Raw genomic sequence first — 23,429 nt, forward strand, 5'->3', positions numbered from 1 at the left:
AAAGGCATTGTATTAATCGTTAGCTTTACTCTGCACCATCAGTCCGTCTGGAAACACCCCGTGGGACCTTTGGGGTTGAGAGGGGCGGTGATAATGTGCTCGGGAAAACCAGTCTCGGTAATACTAAATAACAGGCCTGCAGCACCCCCCACCCCCCGCCCAGTACATCGATAATCGTGTACCTGAGAGCAATTTAAAAGGTAAATTGGGAATTTTTCCAAGATAGCAAACACGCGGACTAGAAAGGAAGAAAGTGGAGGCAAGGCAAAGCCCACGCACAAACATGGAAATCGCCCGCTGCCCCACGGGACGTGTGCTTTGGTCGATTACATTCTTGGGGTGGACATGGGCGTGGATCAGGGTTCTACATTGTGAATTCATGCTGATTTTAGTTTTTGCTTTTATTTTGGCTCAGTTTTCTCTTTTATCAGGACTTTAGCGAATTAGAAAACCGCTTCTAAGCAGTTTGTCTACTTTTATGTAAGCAACTCGATCCTCTGTCCGAGTCAACCAATGTCTGACATCCCGTTGCTTAATAATAGATCTGTGAGAGTTTATTGAAAATAGGACGCCTTGTAGTAATGTGCATACATTTTTGGCCATCTTAGTTCAAAACATTTTAATTGGGTCCTTGTTCCTTCCCTTCTGATTTCCTTCCCGTGGCTACTTATTTTCTGGATTTTTCCACTTTGAAATTCCATTATTTTTACTTCAAAAGTTAATATATTGTTGAATAAACCAAAGCATCAACCAATTCAACTTCTGGGTATCAATCCAACCCTTCTCAAATTCTTGTTTTAAAAGAGCAATAACCTGTGTTCACTTTTCTTAGTTTGCTACATACACCTTTTCTACCCTATTGTCTCCTTCTGATTCCCATCTCCTGTTTTTCCATTCTTCCTTCTTTATTTGACGTTATTAATAATCAGACCTTTGTAAGATAAAATAAGTAAGTTGTAACATTAGTGATCAAACCAGTGATCATTAATAGAGTGAACATTAGTCTGATTTTGTAGATTAAATACAGGGGTTTTCTTTATTAGAAAAGAATTAGTTTAAAGGTTTCTTAATTAGGATGAAAAAAAATGTAAAAATGTAAAATAAACTTATAAAAAAACAAAAAACAAAACAAAACAAAAAGGTTTCTTAATTAGAAAAGAATTTGAATAAGACATTGCGTTAGAAGATAAAATGGGATTATTTTATAGAATTTTGAATAATGTTTTACGTGCTTAAATAAACACTGAAAGATTTTTATAATCAGTTTTAAAATATTTGTATTGTTCTCTTTAGTTCATTAACTAAAGAATACAGGCAACATGTTCTACACTCAAGTGCTTATGAGTAAGCGAGGGCCATTGGCTAAAATATGGCTTGCAGCTCATTGGGAGAAGAAACTCACAAAGGCCCATGTATTTGAATGTAATCTGGAGATGACCATTGAAAAAATTCTTTCACCTAAGGTACGTTTTTGATTAAAAGAATGGTATATGATGCTATAACTTGTAAACAGGGAAGAATTAAATTACATCATGAAATTCATTTCCAAGGAAATTTTACTTCTTAAGTGATCTTTCTTCTAATTCCATTTATAAGCATAAAAATTTATGCTGGTAATTTTTTCATATGCTTATCAAAAATTGATTGGGCCCTAAAGGATAAAGACCACATTGTGTAATCCTTGCTTCTTAATGAAATTGTCGGTGCCAAGTATTTCTTAAAAAAGGAGTGAGGACTAGGGAGAATAGAGAGGATTAAAGAAGAAAGAAATCAGAAATGTATAAGAGCACTTTATAAACAATACTAAGTTCATTATGAATACCATAGTAAGCTGTTAGGATTTGCATTAAATTATTATTTTAATATTATTATAGGCTAAGTATTTTTCTGCTTGAGAGAAGGAAGAATTATAATTGAAAACCTACCAGGTGTCAGGCACTGGACTAGACTTTTGTTACTCTTCATAACAACCCTATGAGATGAACTTCTTTTAGCTTCGTGATGTGTGGTGTATACAACATGAGCTTTTGGATGGATGAAATTTAAATTTAATTCCTGTTCAAGCATTTAACAGTTGTGTTACTTTGGGCTTGCTACTTAACATATCTGAGTCTGAGTTCTTTCTTCTGTAAATAGAGATTTTTAAAATTAAATAAAGGCATGAAAAGCTCTTAAAATAATTCCTGATTACAATATAAGTGTATATAAACTGTAACCATTATTAATAAATTGAAATTCAGGAAGGTTAAGTGACTCAGACTCAGCAATTGAGCCAATACTTGAACCCAGGTCTGTGTGATTACAGAGTTTATAGTGTCCCATGAAGCCAATAATGGTGTTCTTCTCCACTTAAATGCCACATTACAACATCTTCATTGAGTAAGAAAAAAAGCCAATCATTTTACAAATTAAGAGATAAGTGTTTTACTTTAAATTGTATTAGTACAAAAAGTCTACTTTGTAAATAGATGAGATTTCTGTGACTTTGTAGTTTTCAAAGAACAGGGTGTTGAATCTAATTTTTAATATTCTAATATTTTAAAAATTATTAAAAGGTGAAAATTGCACTTCGAACTTCAGGACATCTTCTTTTGGGAGTTGTTCGAATCTATAATAGGAAGGCAAAATATCTTTTGGCAGATTGCAGTGAAGCATTTCTTAAAATGAAGATGACCTTTCGCCCAGGTATCCATGTTATATTGATTTATCTCACTTGCCTTGGTCCACTTCTGTATTTTCATTTTGAGTGAGTTCTCGTAATTGGCAGCACTTTGTAATTCCAGAGTTTAGTGACTGTCAGTCATTTTGACTGAAACTAAGTCCCCATGGTTAAAGACAATCAGTCTTTCCTTTGCTCTTCCTTTGTTGCAGGAAAAGTTAAGCTTTCAAAAATGTGTAATGTTCCTCCATATTTACATAAGAAATATACTTTAAACTATCACACTTGTGTAAGAAATTCAGATATTCTGTTTTTAATAGGTCATTTAGCTTGCCTATCTCTTTTTGTCTTTATGAGAGAAATTAGAAATAATGTGATTGACAAAATCTAGATATCAATAATTGTCACTGTTTTCAGAATTCTAAAGAGTCATAAGTAGCATGTTATTTGTGAAATATTGTAAGAAAATCTGTAGGCATTCCAAAGTGCTAGAGAGTTACATGTGTCATGACTATAATATCTTCAAAAGGTATTTAACTTACATAACTGCTCCATTTTTAGATATTCACCATTTTCCCCTTTATATTACAGTTATTTAGGTATAAGATTTGCTTCTCACTAGTCTACAAGCTTCTCCAAGGAAACGTTTTTGTCATCGTAAATTTCTGAATTTCTTACTGGACTGTGTAATGCTTTGCAGATACTATTCTCTTAATTAATATTTGTTGAATCAAGATTTTCAGTTTTTTTTCTTTATTTAAAATATTTGTAGAAGCTCTTGGTAGAGTTATACTCACATCAAATATAGTTCATTTGTTCATTATTTCATTTATATCTTCTACGAATACTTATTGATTCCATACTTTGTGCCAAACATGTTAGGTTCTGGGATACAAGACCAACAAGAATAACAAGGTCCCTTTCAGTCTCGTGAGGAAATCAGATAATGAAAAATTTATTAAATTACTACAATAATTGTATTTATGCTAAGAAGAAATTTGAAGAGTACTACCATGGAAAATAAGAAAAATCTCCTTTAGTTAATTAATTGGGAAAAGCCTTTCCAAGAAGATAGAATTAAAGCTCAAACCTGAAGAATGAGAAGTACCCAACCATGTAAAAAGTCCTGAGGGAATAGCATTCTGGGCAGAGGGAATTGCAAGAGCAAAGGTCTTGAGGTGGAAAGTTTACTTGTCTTGTTGAGGGAACAAAAAGGCCAGTATGGTTGGAGCACAGTGAGAGAGGGAAAGAGTGTCGTTAGATGACACTGATAGATCTGTTAGGCTTCAGAGGCCCTGATTAGAAATTTGTATTTTATTTCAATGCACTGGGGAAGTCACTGAATGATTTCAAGGGTGGGAGTGACCTGATCTGATTGTATTTTTAAAATATCACTCAAGTTTCATGGTAGAGAATGTACTGAAAACAGGTAGGAATGGATTTGGGAAGCTAGTTAGAAGACTAAGGAGTTGACCAGTAAGAGAAAGTGGAGTTTAGTTAGGGCTGTCTTACTTACACAACATCACTGCTTATTGAACGTGGTTTTGGTTCTTTTCAGGACTAGTTGACCTTCCAAGAGAGAATTTTGAAGCAGCTTACAATGCTATCACATTGCCAGAAGAATTTCATGATTTTGACACCCAGAATATGAAGTAAATTATTTTTATTATTCCCCTTCAGTTTTATTTTCTTTGCTATTTTTATCTTTAGATTTCATAAATACACATGGAATATAGTTAACAGTTGACATACATAGGCAAACTCAAATTTAATGTGAATTTTGAAACTTCACTAGAAATGTGTACTTTTGTGTGGAATGTGGTATGCAATAATGACAGTATAGTCATTCACTTATTCAATAAAAAGCCAGTTATTTGTGTTAGGCTTGGAAGCGATAGTAGTGGGTAAAAGGCAGTTCTTGACCTTGTGAATCTTAACAATTTAGCTGGGATAGACAGAAAAGTAAACAAGTAAATATACAATATGCTAGGAAATGATCAATATTATAAAGAGAAATAGAAAAACTAATTAAAAGGATAATTAGGAAAGTCTTTCTAATAAGGTCAGAGCAGAAACTCACAGGAGATGAAGGGACAGATTATTCAGTAATGTACAGAACAATGTTCCAGGTCAAGCAGATGGAAGGGCCCTAAGGCGGAGCACAATGGACATTTTCAAGGAGTACAAGGAGGCACAAGACTGGAGTGAAGTAAATAATGCGCTTGGGTGGTAGGATATCAGGTCAAAGCGGTAACTGGGGGTCAGGTGATATAGGGTGTTGTAGGTTGCAATAAAGACTTTTATTTTATGCAGACACCACAGTTTTGAATGACAGTGACAGGAAGAGTGACTGCACCTGACTTGATTATAGCATGTTTCCTCTGGCTACTTACTACAACAAGGAAAGAGAAGAAGCAGAGAGCCTGTGAAAAAAGAAATTATTGCAGTGAGAAGCCCAGGTGTAGGCTGATGATGCATATATTATGAGCATATTTTTGAAGGGTAGAGCCAATAGGATTTGGTGAAGGACTGAGTATAACTTCAAGAGAAAGAGAAGTGAGGCATGACTGTTTGAATTTTGACATGAGAATGGAATTGTCATAAAGGAGATTAATATCACGAGGGAATAGCAGGTTTAAGAAGGGTGAAAGCAGGAAGTTAGGTTTTGGATATAGGTTTTGAGATGACTGTGCACATCCAAGGGGATAGATAAGCAGTTGAATACCGAGTTTGAAATTCAGGAGAGTGGTCTGGACTATACTGGATATATAAAATGGGGAGTTGTGAGGCTATGGATAGACTATCAGGCCTGACAAGTTCCCAAGGGAGTGCATGTAGATTTTAAAAAGAGAAAGTTCTGAGGATATGAATATTGGGCATTCCCAGTAGTTAGTATTCTGGAAGATGAAGAAGAAGTAAAAAGGAGATGGAAAAGAAGCACCTGATGAGGTAGGAGGAAAATCAAGAGAAAGTAGTCTTCCAAGACCAAGAGAAGAACAGGAGTGAACGTCTGTTTCAGTTGCTACTGGTTAGGGTAAGTAAGGTAAGGATAATGCTATTGAAAAACAAAAGTCTTTATAATAAAACTTGTTTTTGTTTTAGATTTTTTTCAGTGTACTACAAGTCACTGTGTCCTGTTAACATGTTTTCCTCATGCTTACATTTCTCCATAGTACTATTGATGTTTCACAACACTTTACTCAGAACCAAAGTAAACCTGAAGATATCACACTTAGAGAAGATTATAGCAATGATCTCCTTTTCCAAGCTGGGAGCTTTGGTGAGAATATTTGAGAATTTGAAATGATAAAAGTCAACTATATTTACATTTTTGCATTGAAACATTGCCAAGAGTAGCTATTTTATGACAATAGAAATATTTTTGGAATGAATCTTTTGATTGTGGAATGAATGTGGCTCCCAATAAGTTTTTCCTTGCCTTTTTTATAGACTTGAGTGCTACAGACTTTAAAGATGCATTTCCTGTGCTCAAAGAATTTCAGATTGGGAGAGAGACATAACTAAATAGTTCCTATAGTTAACATGTATTAGGCTTTTACACGTGTGCTATATACAATGCCTTTAAAATATGGTATTTTCTCTAATATATGGTGATATAAATTATAAAATAATAAGTTAAAAATAAGCTTAGTGGGTTCTCCCTGGTGGCACAATGGGTTGAAGCACTGCATTATGAAGCTCTCCGAAGCCACTATAGCATGAGTTCGATACCTGGCCAGGGAGCTGACCCACATGGCATGGCAGACCTCTTCTAACCAGCCCACTGCTGTCCTCAGCAGTACACTTTGTCAATCTGCCTGTTCTGCGCCCCACTGTCTCTGGTGAATCTTCTCACCCACCACACCTCTGGCCTATACCCCAGTTCTGTAAGCATAAATAAATAAATCTTAAAAAAAAATAGCTTGCTTAGTAAGAAGAAGGAAATTCTACATACTAAATACACATTGATTATGACACAGGAACTGTGGAGTGTGTTTTATAATTGAAACTACCATTCTGGTTTTTTTTTTAAGATTTCTTTATTTACGTACACAGAACTGGGGTACAGGCCAGAGATGTAGGAGCAGTGAGAGAATTCACCAGAGTCAGTGTGGGGAGCAGAACAGGCAGATGGAGGAAGTACACTGCTGAGGGGAGCAGCAAGCATGTGGGGGGAGGTCTGCTACGCTATGTGGATCACCTTGGGTGGGGGATTGAACTCTCACTGAAACAGCTGTGACTAGTTTGCAGTTCTGCACTCCAACCCATTGCGCCACCAGGGAGGGCCCCATTCTGTCTTTTATCACACTTAGATACCTCTATTGGTCTGAAAATTCCATGAGGATGAGCTATTTATCATATTCATTTTTGAATTTTTTATAGTACTCAAGCAGTGAATATGGGAGAAAGATGGCCTGAATAAATATCTTGGATTTAGTGAAGGAAGGTGATAAAGGAAGTAGGAGGTGATGCTTGAGCTACATCTCTAACCTCTACTTCTCATTCTAACTCTCCTTCCATAACTCTACCATCTGTGGCTGATTTTTGAAATCATCTGAGGTTAATGGTAGTTTTATAATTTTTGTCAGTTTTCCATCTGACATGGAACCATGCATTTGTAAAATACAATAAATATTTACTACAAAATCTTAGAAATTAAAATGTGAGACTCAAGTTTGTTACTAGATTCAATGCAAATAAAATTACTCTTTGAGGTTGCTATAAAACTTTATAAACACTGGGCCTCCCTGGTGGCCCAGGAGTTAAGTCTCAGCACTATCACTGCTGTAGCCTGAGTTCGATCCCCAGCCAGGGAGCTGACCCACATGGTGTAGTAGACCTCTCCTGTGTTGCCCGCTGCTCCCCTGAGCAGTTTGTTTCAGTAAATCTACCAGTTCTGCTCCCCGCTCTGTCTCTGATAAATCTTCCCTCCTCCCTTCCCCTACACCTCTGGCCTGCACCTCAGTGCTTCTACACAAAACAAAACCAAAAAATCTTACTAAACAATTACTTGTAATTTGTGTATTTACTGTGTCCTTGAGCAGCACTAGTCCACAGAACTTACTTTGATGAGTATGGACCTAGATCTGGCTGTAACCCTCAAACTTTGACAGAATTAATTACATTCCCTTCTACTCAAGATAACTTTTTATATGTTTCTCTGTGAATGCTACTATCCTCAGGCCTAAAACTTTAGGATCACTTTTAATTATGCTTTCTATAAATTTCATAATAGGGCAATTTAAAAAAAAATCTGAAATGTCTTTAGGTCTTCTTTCTGTTTCCCTATAGTTCACCAATTCTAAAGATCGAGACTAATACCTCTACCATATCTTCTTCCAGTCTCTTGCATGTTTTATGCAGCTTGTAAAACAACTTATTCTTAAATTCCATTTTTATGTTAGATTCCTCTGCAAGGAATTCATTTTATCTGCTGCCATTAGGTGCTTGAAGTTTTTACTCATAAATCTCCTTTTTGCAAAATAGTTTACCAGACAGAATTCTAATACTGATATTATCACTTTCTCTGCTGGGTTCAATTGTTGGTACTATCATTTATTAAGGTATGACCATGCAAGTCATAAAACCTTATGTGTGCATATTTCCTTGTCTATACAGGATGGTAATAATATTCTCTATTACATAGTTTACTGCATAGTATAAGCACAGTTAATGTTAACCTATTACTCATGTATTCAAAAAATATTGTAGAATGAATGTTATACGCCCATTCTTTAATATATTTTTTAAAGATTTATTTATTTATTTATACAGAACTGGGGTACAGTCCAGAGATGCGGAGGGTGAGAAGATTCACCAGACAGAGTGGGGAGCAGAACAGGCAGATCCAGGAAGTACACTGCTGAGGGAAGCAGCGGGCGGGTCAGGAGAGGTCTGCCACGCCATGCGGATCTCCTCTGGGGCAGGCGGGGATCGAACTCATGAGGAAGTGGCTTTAGCTTCTTAGTGCTGTGCTTTAACCCGCTGCGCCACCAGGGAGGGCCCCCATTCTTTAATATTTTACCTGACTTTCAATTTCTAAGAAGGCAGTTCTTGTTCTTACTTTCCAAACCTCCATTATGGATAAGCAACACAAGCAATTGTCCTGGAAATAGTACTTGATCAGATAGGGCATGGCCTAACTAGGATAGGAGAAATTATGATTCCACTATCAATAGTAAACTTTTGGGAAATTATTAAACTATACCACAACCAAAAGCTCTATCCTAATGCTTGGTCTTTCCCCTCCTATTGTATTAGAAACATTAGACTAGGAATCTTCATTGAATAACTGAGTGACTTTTGTTTACTGATTTCAAATAGGTTTTATAGTTCCCATTCTCTTTTTCTATAAGATACCTGTTTATAAGAATATCTAGATTTTCTCCTAATCCTGAATTTCCATGACTAACTCATTAATGACATATTTAGGAGAGGAATCTGAAGTTCTCAGAAGAAATAGCTTCTTTGATGACAACATCTTACTGAATTCCAGTGGTCCTTTAGTTGAACATAGTTCTGGAAGTCTTGCTGGTGATAAACCTCTGTTCTATGACAGTGGAGATGGATTTGGAGATGAAGGGGCTGCAGGAGAAATGATTGGTATGCTGTCTGGTATATATTTCAATCTAATTTTTACAATTTATTAGACTTATTAGCTCAAACTAAAAATTCAATTATGCTTTATCATCTGAAATAAAAGACTTTATGAATGCTACAGAAGTAGTTCAGTCAGATTTCCTAGAGAAAAATCATTATGAATTCCATAATGCTTAAATAATGCAATCTGATCTGAGAAAAGATAAAGTCAATACCATCAAAATGTTTCACAAAATAGGTTCTTCACAAATTTCCCAGTTTTTAATTGTGGGTTATATAGCTTCCAACTCAAGAATCACCAAAAACACTTGCAAGCTACTACTTCAAGAAGGCAACTGGACAATCATAAAATGCTGGTATTTTAACATATTTTACTATTAGTTTTCATAATTGTACAGGTGAATAATTACCTGTAACTGAATCTGAAAGGTCATTAACATGTCAGCTTTGAATGATGGTACTACATCCATGACTCTTGAGAACATTATTTTAAAATAAGCTGTAAGATGTATGTGTAAGAAATATAGAAAAGAACTAAAAAAATAGTATTTTCAAAAAAAAAATTCGGATATACTTCAATGTCAACACATGTTTACATGTATATGGTTAGGTCTAAGTAAATGGCCATCTGTTTTAACACAATTTCTATCTAGGTTTAAAACACTACTTTAAAAATAAATCTTACAAATTCCTAATTTTTAGAGGAATTCCTAATTCCTTCCAAAATATACTAGATGATACTAGAAAATACTGATTTTTTTTGCTAACATAAATTATGGGACAGCTATTCTAAAGGCTCTGTCTAGCATTTCACTTTTATTTTTTGATGTGCAGTAATCATAGAAGTTAGGTATACAAAAACTGGGAACTCCAAGTGCATGTATTTTAATGATATTGACTATTATATGTCAACATTTTAAAAAATTCTCTAGGTTATACTACAAGTCTGGTTATGGTAAACTTTTTGAAATTTGAAAACTGAAAAAACAGTGACTATGCTAGATCTCCATCAAATGAGTTTGGACACTCCTTTTTCTTGTTTGAAATCTAAATATGACTCTGTAATAGTACTACTATCTTGGTGCTAGTTGCTGAAACTAAACATCAGAAAGTACATTTTGAATAAAGGAAAGGAAATTAAATATGTGAAGTTTTGTGTTAACCTACATGAAATGTGACGTATAGTCGATCAAATCTAAACAAGTCTCATTCATTTTTGTATTCTATCACAATCCTTTGCATACAATCATGCCAATAAATGTTTAGTGAACAAATGACAGATTCAATATGTATGACCAAAGTCTTTACTGTATTTATCAAGACAACCTCTTGCAAGATGATCAGAATATCCTGTTAGAAGATATACCACTGAACAGAGAAATATCCCTGCCTCCTGAGCCTCCGGATATATTAGTAGGTATGTTGAAAATTTCCTTTGTGTAGAAAGTGAGCAGTTACTAATATTCAAATTAAGCTTCAGAACTTGTGAGTTTAAATAGCAGTATGGTATAGTAAAAGAGAACAGAGAATGTCTTCTCATAATCTTTTAGTCTGATTCTAGACAACTAGAATTTAAAAATGGGCCTGTGAAAGGTACAATGATAGGTATTTAACTAGGGTTAGGTTTATTTAGCATGAAGAGCAAACTAAACACTCTACCTCATACTATACTTTTGAATCATTAAAATAACAGGTTGCATGGTAAAAGCATAATGTTTAACATTAGTATGGTTATTTTTTATATTAACAATATTAATGCCATGTTAATATTAATGTGACTTGCCAACTACATACAGCTTTAATTTACATACAGAGATTAAAAGTGTGGGGATAAATTCATGTGAAATACCTTAGGTGATTTGATTTTTTTTAGTGTGAATTTTCTTCAGAATTAAAAGTACTGTTAGCCTATTTTGATTTTTCCCTCTTTTTGGTGTTACATTTTCTTTCTAATATTGTATAAGAGTAGAAATTAAAAATACAAAAGGATTTGCAATAAAAATTTAGTTACAGTTCTTTGTGGGTAAACAAATAAGTGATTTTACAAAAATAAATAATAAATAGCAAAATTTTTTTAGCAGACAGATAGTCAAACTTAGATCAGTGATTTATAATGGTAGCCCAGCCAAGCTTTCACATGTGCAAAGGACACTGTGGGCCCCAGGTCTTGTAATCTCTGGGCCCCTTCAATTCTATTAAATGAAGAATTCTAAGAATTCAGATGTGACTCCAGTTTACTAAAATATCTTCAATTATTTATCTTTATCACTTTAATTCTCACATAGTCCTCTATCTTGCAACCTAACATTTTAAAGCTAATTTCTTTTATGGTGATGTTGATTAATAGAACCAGGTAATCCAGAGAATATATGCCTTCCTGAAAAAGAAAAAATAAATGAAACCATAATATCAAATGAAGAGGAAGGATTCACACTTGACCCAATTAATGCTTCAGGTCAGTCATTCATGTTTTTATTTTTATTTTTGTGACACTTCTGTCTTGTTTACTGTGAGATGTCTAAATGATTTATGAAATATTATAGAGGGCAAAACATCTGGTAATAACATTTATGCTAGGGGAGGAGTAGATAATCCTTGTTTCTATTTAATCTTGGTAAAACTGTATATCGGGGTGGGAAACTAAACATTTTAAAAATTAGTTCAGCTCCAGTAGTTATTGAGCCACTACTCTGTGTTGAGAACAGGAATGAAGACATACTTTCTACTCTAAAGAAGATTTAGAGTCTGATCAAGAACATCATAGATATACAAATGAATGTAAAATAAGACAGAAGGAAAGAATTGAGGGAGGAGTACCATGCCCTCAAATGTTTGACCTCAAGCATGTTTTGAGGAACAAACAATACATAAAACTAACTAGGCCTTCCTTTTAAGGATCCTAGTTTTAAATAGTATGATTGATTTGAAATTTAAGATTATGCACTCAAGCATGTCAGGAATGAAGCATTCAAATTTCTTTACTAAATTCAATTCTCAGATTTTATCCCTCGGGCCTGTCAAGAATTTCAAAGTGCATAGCCCTTCTATTTGCCCTAACTATGTCATATCAAAACTTGGGGGAGAGAGGTAGCTGGTGGAAGGGAACACCTGGTCATCAGCTACACCAACTCATTGTGCTCCCTGGCCCAGACGACATAGATTCTGGGGTCATCAGGCAGCCTGCCCTTCTGGGATCTTGGCATGTTCCCAGGGTTTTACTGAGCCCATCAACAAGCAGGTTTCTGTCCCTTCTGGCTTCATCGGATCTCAGATCCTCAGCCATTCTGGGGAAACCTAACTTCCCTCCCCTTTTGCTTCTTTCCTAAGGAAAAGCTTGACTTCTGCTTTCTCTCTGGTAAAATAAGTGAAAGAAGTGAAATCCTATGGACCTAACCACCAACTTGGAATTTGTGTGTGTATTTCGGTAGGGCAGAGAAAAACACACTATACAAATACAAATTAATATTTCAAAAGTTGTCCTGTTATGTAGGTAACCCAGGGAACCTCAAAATTGAGTGACTTCCCTGACATTCATACCCTCTGCTTCATGTTTTTTCAATTGTCTACTTAGTAGGTCAAAAGAGTCCTTTCTTCTAAGTATCTTTGAACAACTTTCCAAAATGTGTCAACTATTGGCTGCTCAAGCACTCTATCTGGACAAAAACCTTGTGAAGCAGAAATTTTAGTAGAGGGAAGGGGAGTTTTTGCCCCTAGCCAACACTGTAGGGTGTATTGTGGTATATATCTTAGATATACAGTATCATCTTACAAAGTAACAAACAGTCACATTGTACCTATTTCTTATATTTAGACATTGTTGATAAAAGGAAAAGCAAAAAGAGGAAATTGCTCATCGATCCAGTCAAGGAGATCAGTAGTAAAATTATGCATAGACAACTTACTTCCTTTACGGACACACTCATGGTTCTGGAACTTGCACCCCCTACCCAAAGACTGATGATGTGGAAGAAAAAGGGAGGAGTGGACACACTTCTGTCAACTGCCGCCCAGGATTTGACTCATGCTGAACTGAAATTGGTAATAATTTCCAATCTTTTACATGGGTGCAATGTTTGACTGTAATTAAATGTATACTTACATACACATATACAACAGAATTTAAACTTCTGAAAAAAATTCTGCTTACTTTTGAATTAGTTTGTTGAATGTATGTGCACGAATTATAGTTTTGCTCTTTAGGATATGTACTTGTATTTTATTGTACTGTCTTCTTGTACAAAACCCAAAATTGCTTACTTTTACAGTTGTTTACAAAGTGCTTTCTGTCCTCTGGCTTTAAACTTGCAAGGAAATTGATACAGAAGGAATCAGTCAGGCAAGAAAATGAAAGGGAAAACATAGTAGGTGAGATGTCCCAACTCTGCTGGTTTCGAGGGAATGTTGTAGGAAAAATATCACTTTACATTAAATGAAGGAGGGATCAAATTCCTGATTTCCAAGTATAAACATTATCTCCAGAAGAATATTTGAACACAAGTTGTGTTGCTAGAATTGGCTTTATCTGCTTTATGGATTAGTTTTTGTCCAACAGACTACATAAAGTAGTATATTATGTGGACTATCCTTAATCTCACCCTTTCCTACTTTTCCTGCTCTCAAGCCAACAAAGATAATATTTTTTATATTTAGTAGCATACTGTTTTGCCTTAAAACAACTAACATGAAAAAAAATGAGGTAATAAGAATAGCATTTAAACAACACAATTTACTTGAGACATTTTTCTATCCACCATAGAATATATGCAATAATAATTGCTGTCTATATTGTGACAGTCATAATGTAATCATAAACCCAAATTATAAGTGAATTTTCACTTCCTGATCACCCTTCATAAAGACGTTAAAATCCACTGAACAATATACAAAGGTGATCTTGAGCTGTCCACGTTGTCTTGTGAAGAAATGTGTGGAAGTGAGTGTAGAGGAACAGCTGGCAGGGCATGGAGGGAGAGAGGGAGAGGGGAAATAGACTATGAAACTTAGAGAGTTGTAAGAAAACTTGTGCACATTTCGTTTAAATTCTTGGAGATAGCTGTCCGTTTTCTTTTGTAACAACTATATTACAATTTAAGTTTGAAAAATATTGTGGTGAAATATTCTTTACTTAATAATTTAGAAAACTCTCTGATGGAAGGGCCAAATTTCCAGCGAGAGTTAAGTCAAGCCCAAATTTGGAAGGGTGTGATTAACGGATCTAAGTGTAACTCTCATGAAGATGCCATCAAAAATATTAATTCTGAGGTAAGTTCACCAGAGAGAATCCATTAAAATTTTAACATTTTTCTAACACAAATGTAGTAAAGGGACATTGAGATTCTGCTCTTATTTTACATTCATAATTTATATTTCATCTTATATTGCCCTATTTTTTATTAAGTAATAGGACAATAGGGTGAAACTTAATTTTTATCAGCAAACGGTATTTTCTAGAATTTTAATTTATTGAAATGGCTTTTTGCCTTATTTTACCTAGTGCCTTAAATAATTGTCTGTTCTTGAATTTGTCTCTGTGCTGACAATCCAGCTAGACTTCCCCTCACCATGTTCAATGTATCATGGAATCTGTTAGAACTCTACACAATAAGTCTATGTTTTGTTTCTGATAACAAAATGATCCTCTGGCCTTAAGAATAGTATGTTTTATTTTTTATAAGCATGTTAGTAACTTTGTGTTTTATAATATATAATTTATTTATTTATATATATTTTACATCATTGTTTATTTTTGTACAATATTAGCTTTCTTTTCTCAGGTGTAGTGCCCATAGAATTCTTACCACCAAGAATAATGTTTTAGACCCACCAAATTACCTTACTCTTGGATCTGAAAGTGTTAAAAAAAATCTATGATCAAAGCAAAATTTAAAACTTTTTTATTTGAAGACATAGTTTTTATTTGGAAAACATAGTTACAAACAATATGCTTTAAAGCATTTTCCACAGTTGTTACTTCATTGGTTATACAAATGTAAATATTAAACCCATACCAGACAAAAATATGGTAGGACCTTTCTGGTCTGTTTTTTCATCACTGTATTTTGATAACCACCCAGGGAATTTAAAATCAATCCACAATGAAACTGAATCCCCTTGGCAGGAAAGACAGTTTTATAATTAATTAAATCAGAATGTGTTTTGCAAAGTATTTGATAATATACTAGATTTTGAGATACTAGGTTACCGGCATCTCATATCGTTATTTGGACATGGATATTTCTTAGGGTGAGCAACTGGAAATTATGAGAGGTATTAGGAAATTTTGTTTAGTTTATGATTTTTAGCAAATTAATAAAATATATTTTCCCAAGTGCTTGAGATGAAGGAGATTGATGCACCATTTCTTTTGAAACTTTTACTACTACTTTACCCTATGCTTATACTTTTTTTTTTATTAAAAAGTTTATTTTTACATCATTTTGCACATTTTTTTTTCATCTCAATTGTAATCCCCACGGGTTTCCCATCACCAAATCACCCCTGTGCCACCACCATAGTCCCGTCCTATGCTTATACTTTAACCACTTAATTCCATTCTTATTCTGAATCCCAAAATGGTGAACAGATGTGAAATAATCAGGCATGGGAGTGTGAAGACAAGAAAAGATTGATTCCAATCAAACATTTTCAGGTCTTTATAAAATAGAATTTTTATGTAAAGTAATTGCAAAATTAAGCATATCTCAAATGTAAAACATTCACAAAAATTTAAGGCAAGAAAACACAAGTAGTCTCCCTAAAAATGTAGATTAAATGATAAAATGAAAAATTGTAAAAAGCTACAGTTACAAAATCAAGTAAACTGTGTTGTGGGAAGCTTATAACAATCAAGATCACAGATGACAGCTGGGGAGAGAAGCTTGGAGATAGGTTGAGGATGAAAAGGGGGCCCACAGCAAGGAAAAAGGGAGTTGACAGGGAAAGAGAATTTCTGACTTCCCCCTTTTCCTTTCCTTACTCCCTGCACTCGCTTACCTTCCAGAGGACAGTTTTTCTTCCCTTTTGCCTGTAACAGCTCTAGCAGCAGTGGCAAGAATTCGGTCTTGGCCCTCGAAAAGGATATGACTATCCCTTCCCTCATTCTTACACCCTTTGCTCACAGATCTCCTGCCTCTGCCACTTGGTACTGGTATGAGAATAGAGGAGGGGACTGAGATTAGACAAAATACTCAAAAGGAGGTAGTCTAGGCCTTATAGCAGCAAGACTTACGATGCAGTCTGGGAAATAGCAGGGGAAAACAGGTAACAAGGAGGCTGGGACATGCTAATTCTTCATGTAGGAGGCATATGCAAAATAGAAATATTTAATTCTGTGTCACCCTATCGGGTTTTGCAGAAATACTGTTTTGAGATTGTAGGTTGTATTCTGGATTAGTTTTAAAAATGAACACTTATGTGATTGAAGTATGTAACAAAATGAGATTGTTCTGTGTCCCTACTGTTATTGCTGACTTATCTTTCTCTAATTTACTTTAGCTAGATATTGTTGAAATGATTTCTTCAGCTGCTGAGGAATCCTCTTTTATAAATGGCATCTTGTCACAAGAAGTCGAAAATTGCCCAGTTGAATTGGTAAATATATATAAAGTCTTGGAAATGTTCTTAAAAACTTTGTGTCTAAATATTTAATACCTTATTTACCTAAAAACAGGGTTTTAGATCTGTCCTGTTACTGCTAAAATTATAATTTAAAGATCTCAACAAAGATGTGTATGAGTGGTTTGACAAAATATACGCAGAATTGCTTTTACCTTTTTCTCCTTGCTTAATCTGGAAACTTCAAATAATTTTAACAAAAAGTGTGAAGTAGCCACTGGTTTAAAATGTGGAGAATCACTGTTTTAAGTTTATTGCATCTCTAAAGAAATAGAGCTTTATAAGGAGTATAGCCTAGCACATTAGAAATTTTTTATTTATCAAAAAAGTCTGCCCTTTTTCCTCAAAACATACATCACAAGGTCTATATTTGTACAAGGCTTCTAGAGATCAGAAAAGGAAAATGGTTTGTTCAAAGGGACACAAATAATAGCAAACACAGAAGTAACGTCTAACTCACCTGGCTTTATGTAGATCATGGTCTTATTTCCTTGATCCCTGTCCCTCAAGGCGCTAGGCATCTTAGATATTGTGGTGAATTCTAGCAAACACTTCTGTTAGTAAGTGATGTCAAAGTTCCTATTAATATTCAATGTTACTTTTTTTTTTCAATAAATTTTCCTTATAATGAGTTTCAAGACTATTAGATTGTTTTTTTCATATGTGGAAAACAGCCTGGATTCTCAGGATAATCTAGGACAGAATAAATACCTGTACTTTTCCCCTGAAACATCCAAACAACTATTCCAAATTGATTCTTTTTCAACTGTCTCTTTGCTTCTGTAGATACAGGTTATTTTCATATGGTCAAGCAAATCTTGACACAGCATAAGATTAGCTATCCTAATGATCCTCTGAGCTTTGCACACAATAAATTCAGCTGTACAGTGTGCAGATAAATCAAGTGGACAGGCTTCCACGAAGTGCACAGGTTATTTCTTTAGAGGCTTTTCCTGAATGGTTTAACTGTACATTATAGGTAGTGCTGGGTCTAATTGATTATTAATGAAGAGTTGGACCCTTGCTTTTTAAGTTTGAAAAATAGTATTGTGTATTTAACATTAGAATACATATTAATGATTGGAAGGGCATATTTATCTCAGGACAGGCCAGAAAGGAATAAACATAAATTATGGCTTGAGGGATTTGGAAAATTCTTCAGAATAAAATGACCTTATTTTCAAATCATCTTTTGGAGTGTGAAACGGGATATAGTATACGTAGGTTCTGCCCTTTTTCCTCAAAACATACATCACAAGGTCTATATTTGTACAAGGCTTCTAGAGATCAGAGAAGGAAAATGGTTTGCTCAAAGGGACACAAATAATAGCAAACACAGAAGTAACGTCTAACTCACCTGGCTTTATGTAGATCATGGTCTTATTTCCTTGATCCCTGTCCCTCAGGTGAGAATGAGACCTCAGTAACTCTCTTAGCCTTAAATGACTTAAAATGTCATAGAGAATATTCTCAAACTTTCTGAAATCATTGTATAGCCCATGAAATTGCAAGTATTTTAAGGAAGTATTTGGACTCTAGAGGTAAGAATAAAGGCTTGACAGTGGACCTGTGATAATGATGACACAGATGCTATTGAGCATGGTTAGAGCTAGCCTTGGAAAAATTATAAAGTAGGTCAGATTTCCTTCCCCCAAACCTCTGTAGACCAGACTCATCAGCACCTTTCCTGTGCCCAGTTTCTCTTCTCAGCTTATAAAGTGTTACTTGGTAAAGTCTTAGGGTGAGTTCCTGTGAAGGGATTTCAGACACCAAGGTGTTTCTGAAGGTGGCTAAGTTTTTAAAACTGAAAAGAATGAATCTCTTCATGACAGGCAGTGGGTTCTTTTTTTTTTTCTTTTGTCCAAGGCATCCTCAAAATCCAAAAGGTTTATAACCTAATTGTACACAATCTAATAAATATCAGTTATTGTTATAGCTTCTGCATCGCCATTTAAATTCAGATAAAGGTTTTTACAAGGCAGTTTTTCTGTAATTTTATGTGCATTCCTGTCAGCTGAGCTCTGATTAACCAGAGCTGGGATGATCTCAGCCAAAGGTGGTTTTCCTGCTGACTTTATTTTTGAATGTAAGAACATAGTGCCCTGGGATGCATTACCAATAAGGACTGCCAAATCTCCTACCCTGGCGTTCTTATCAGATAGCCTAGGGAGTAGAGCTGTAATCCTGCAAAGGTTGACCTATATTTAATATATCAATCTGACTCTCTTGTTATCGGCCTATAAGCTCCTTACTTAGTGGACCCAATGTTACAGTTAAAATTTCTTGTAGCAGCTAACACTGTATTTGACAAATAGTCAATATTTAGCTAAACGTCCTTAAATAAAATATTTTATCCATCATTCAAATAGGAATCACTTGGGAGTGACCAAAGCACTGAGGCAGAAAGATGGAATCGAAGACTACTTCAGATGTTACATAGATTGCGGGTAAGATAGTAGGGTTTGTCAACCCTCTTTTTATATTTAAAAATTAAAAAACATTTATGTCTGTCTTCTAGGTCTATATAAGAATAAAACTGTTTTCCCTGAAGCAGATTTCGAGCAGCAAATGCAGGGCTAAATGTGGGAGTTTAGCTTTGGTGCCGGGATGTTCTAGTCAATGCCTTGCCCATTTTGCGTTTAGCAGGTTATCAAGTAATTCTCAATATGGAACTAAGTGTATAGTGGTTTCAGAGTGACACTCAGATCATTTAAAATTTTAACTTATATTTTATCAAAATAATACATGTGTATAGTGTTCAAAGACTTATACAATTCATCTGAAAGGAAACACAGGAATCCTTTGTCCTTCTGCTCCTTATCAGTCAACAGAAACAACTGTATTAAGCTATTTCTAATTACATGTACTTTACTTCGTTGATATTTCAGCTTTAAATTTTGTCTTTCTGTCTATCAGCATAAAATGAAAAGTTAACTTAGTTATATCTCTCCCTACCCCCTCAGTATATATTTTTAGCACAAAATTTATGTTGTGATTGTGATGTAGGTTTGATTGTGACAGAAAGCCAAAAAAATCTGTGGCTTAAAAAGATTTTCTCCTTATTTATCTGTTCTTTCTTTCTGGATTGCTTATGGGTCATATGTTAGATCTCCTGACTTACACCTTTAGTTTTTAAAACATCTTTTACCCCTTACATTAACTTTCTGTATTTTTCTATTCTTTAGAAAATTTCTCCAAATTTAACTTGAATCTTTGTTGAATTTTTATTTCTGCCTTCAGCTTTTGTTTTCCAGTAGTTTCTTTCTTAGTTATTATTCTTTTGTTTTGTAGTATACGAATTTTTTAATTTGCTTTTAACAATTTTATTGAGGTATGATTGAGATACAATAAACCATACCTATTTAAATTACCTGTGAAGTGAGACGCACAATCAAATAGGGAACATGTCTTCAACCCCTAAAAGTTCCTTTGTGCCTCTTGATAATCCCTGGTTCCATCCCTCCCAGAAGACATCTCTTGACTCATCCTAATGACTTGTTATGGAAGCAATGTCTGCTGTTAACTTTCATAGGTTCCGCTCCCTGCATTGTCCCTGCTTAGTGAGCTCTTGAAAACTTTCTTTTTTGTTGCTTTTACATGTTAGAAACTTTACTCAGATGTTTACTGTGAGTCAGACACCAAAAAGCTGACCAGAAGCATGGATGTGGCTGATAGACCTGGGTTCTTTGTGTTAAGATAATTGGATAGTGTTAGCCCCTCTACCTCCCCTGACTCCCTGCACACCCCCACCCCAACACCCCCCCACACACAGATATTCTTTATCTATGGGAGTTCTTCCCCTATCAGAGTGTCAGTTATCCTAGTTTAATCTTCAGTTCTACTGGAACTTATCTATAGGAGGTATTGTAGTTCAGAAATCAAAACAGCGTCAAGGAAAGACTTTTTCATATTGTTTTGAGTGTAGATTTGATTTAATTCCCAGGTTGTATTATGACACAAATCCCCAGTATCTGGTGTCCAATCTCCAGAAAGGCAGATTGGTGAAAGGTGTACACAGTGGTCCTCTGGTTTTGTAAGGTGGTGAAGCAGACCGAGGGGCTCGTTGTTCCCAAGGAATTTTCTTTTTCACCTTCTCCTCTCCAGCTCCTAGCCTGCTGGCCTCTACCTGCTGGGCTTGTCCAAGGTTCTGTAGCACAGTTGGCTGCTTCTCACTGGCCTTCTTGCTCTTGGCTCTCTGTAGGTTTCAGCCTTCTCTACTCTGCTGAGTCAGTCTTCCACTTTTGTGTTTACCTCTTTCCCTTATTGTCTTTTATTCCTGTACCTTCATTTTCAGGGAGGTTCTGAGAGAAACAGAATAAGCACATCTGTTCAGTCTTTTATATCTCCTCTGGGATCTTTTCTAAAGGATATTTGAACGTTAAAAAGTTCTCACAGGGGGAGAAAAGCCACCCAGTCGGCTTCTTGTCTCAAGAGAGGGAATCCAGGGAGGCTTGGCCTGCCAGCTCTGGAAGTTTGCTGACTCTGGCCCACTCTTTTGGTTGAGATAAAATATGATAAAATGTTTAATTTACTCATTTCTTGAGTCCTCTGGGCTAGTAAGAAACTTGTATATGGTATTTCTAAAAATGTTATGCAGCTATCCAAGGAGCACAATACTCAAAGGGACAATGGCCAGGAACTTCAACTACTTCTAAAATAAACCTCTATTCTTGGAATCTGAATCCAAGTCCTAGTCTTCATAGAGGGAATTATCTTCCTTCATACTTGAAAACTTTATTGTACCTCAGTTTTTTCTAGTAGATTTACAAGTGCTCTAAGCTATATTCAAATAATATCTTTTTAATTTGTGATAAAAAAGATAGATGTTTATAGTGATCTTCCCTGCCACTGAGATTCACAAATACACTTTTACATCTACTACTAGAATTATTTTAGATTACCATTAGGTAAAAGAAATCTGATAAGCTGGTCATTTTGTCTTTGAAGCCTCCAAAGAATCCCATGGATTTTTTTTCCTCACCAGTCTCAACTAATTGCACTTTCCAGAGGAGCCATTTATGTTAACATTGATTTTTTAAAAGACTTAACATTTTTTATAACACATTAGAAATTTGTATAACACCTCAGAGTTCTTTTGCATGCATTTCCTCAATGAATCAAGCTTGTGCTCAATGACCCACAGTGATTTTTTTAAGTTTACTTAACAAGTCATTTACATTTCTCCATCTAAGTATTTCATAGTCACTGATCAAATTTACTGATATTTTGTTGTTTGTGATATATTTTATTATTCATTATGAACATTATGTATGTTCATTTTAACATAACAGCTGTTCTATTTAATAGAACAGAACAGTTCTATTTTTTAATGATCTCGTTTCCCTTTCCTCCTTTCTGATTATTTCCCCAGGAATCCAACAAGATGGGAATGCGGTACTTTAGTCTGATGAAGCTCTGCAGACATAGTGACCGAAAACAAACAGCTGCCAAATTTTATAGTTTTCTTGTCCTAAAAAAACAGCGAGCAATTGAGCTGAACCAGAGTGTTCCCTATGCAGATATCATCGCTACAGTGGGACCAATGTTTCATAACCTATGAAGGAAATCTGGACCATGCAGATTTACATCATCAGTGAAAGTCCTGTGTAGGTCATTCAATCTACTAAAGAGCTGTCTGGAGGCAACTGAATGTTTGATTCATTTCCTAGCTAGGTTGACTTTATTTCTCCTTTGTAAATTTAGAGAAATCATAGCCAGAATTGGAAGCCTATATGTTCATAGAAGCACCTAATTGCAGCTAAGTAATTTTTTTTAACTAAGCTGACTTGAGCTTATTGTATTTACCATTTCCCTGACTTAAATGTTGCATTTAGAATACACTTTTAAACACTACTGGTCTTTGAACAACTTTCAAGGATGTTTTTAAAAAACTGCTTTAGATTGGATTGTTTACTTAAATTTTATAGGATTGACTAATAATCAACACTTTCTTATTACCCCACAGACAATAATCTATCTGATTTTAATCCATATGATCCTTGATTTGAGCTAATGCCATATTTTTAAATTAACATCTTAATTGAATAATTGTAAAATCCAACTTTGTTTAAATTACCTGAGTAGCTTTCAGTATATTTATAGGTCATTTAACCTTTTTATTTACTATTTAGTAATTATAACCACCATTGATGTGTCAGCAAACTGAAATGTTAAAAAATTAGCAGATACTTTACCTGAGTAGCTTTCAGTATATTTATAGGTCATTTAACCTTTTTATTTACTATTTAGTAATTATAACCACCATTGATGTGTCAGCAAACTGAAATGTTAAAAAATTAGCAGATACTTTCAACATGTCTACAACTGTACATAGAGGCCACTAAAATAAATATTCTTTTAGTTGGTGTTTACTGAGCATTTTTGACATTAAAACTATTTTCTTTGAATTAAGAAAATTTCATTATAATGCTTTACGAGCCCCATATTATACTATAAAATAAAGCCTAAGGCAATTTCTCTCAATACTGCTTTATTTGAAATTATGCTGTAACTTAAAGACCTCCTTGAATGTACTAACTATAAGATTGAAATGTCA

At 34.8% G+C, this 23,429-nt stretch overlaps 1 protein-coding gene across 1 annotated transcript; it reads left to right on the forward strand.

Annotated features, from left to right (window-relative positions):
* Positions 1-1,319: 1,319 nt before the first annotated feature.
* On the forward strand, positions 1,320-22,900 carry RAD21L1 (RAD21-like 1 (S. pombe)). Its single transcript, XM_004687330.2, has 13 exons — positions 1,320-1,463; positions 2,556-2,685; positions 4,218-4,311; positions 5,833-5,939; positions 9,092-9,262; positions 10,581-10,676; positions 11,607-11,714; positions 13,071-13,297; positions 13,525-13,624; positions 14,397-14,521; positions 16,754-16,849; positions 19,243-19,320; positions 22,245-22,900. Exons 1-13 carry the CDS (start codon positions 1,320-1,322, stop codon positions 22,431-22,433), a joined length of 1,665 nt encoding a protein of 554 aa, XP_004687387.1. The 3' UTR covers positions 22,434-22,900.
* Positions 22,901-23,429: the final 529 nt, after the last annotated feature.

The sequence above is a fragment of the Condylura cristata genome, unplaced genomic scaffold, assembly GCF_000260355.1.
Source record: "Condylura cristata isolate star-nosed mole 26May11 unplaced genomic scaffold, ConCri1.0 scaffold00022, whole genome shotgun sequence".
NCBI lineage: Eukaryota > Metazoa > Chordata > Mammalia > Eulipotyphla > Talpidae > Condylura > Condylura cristata.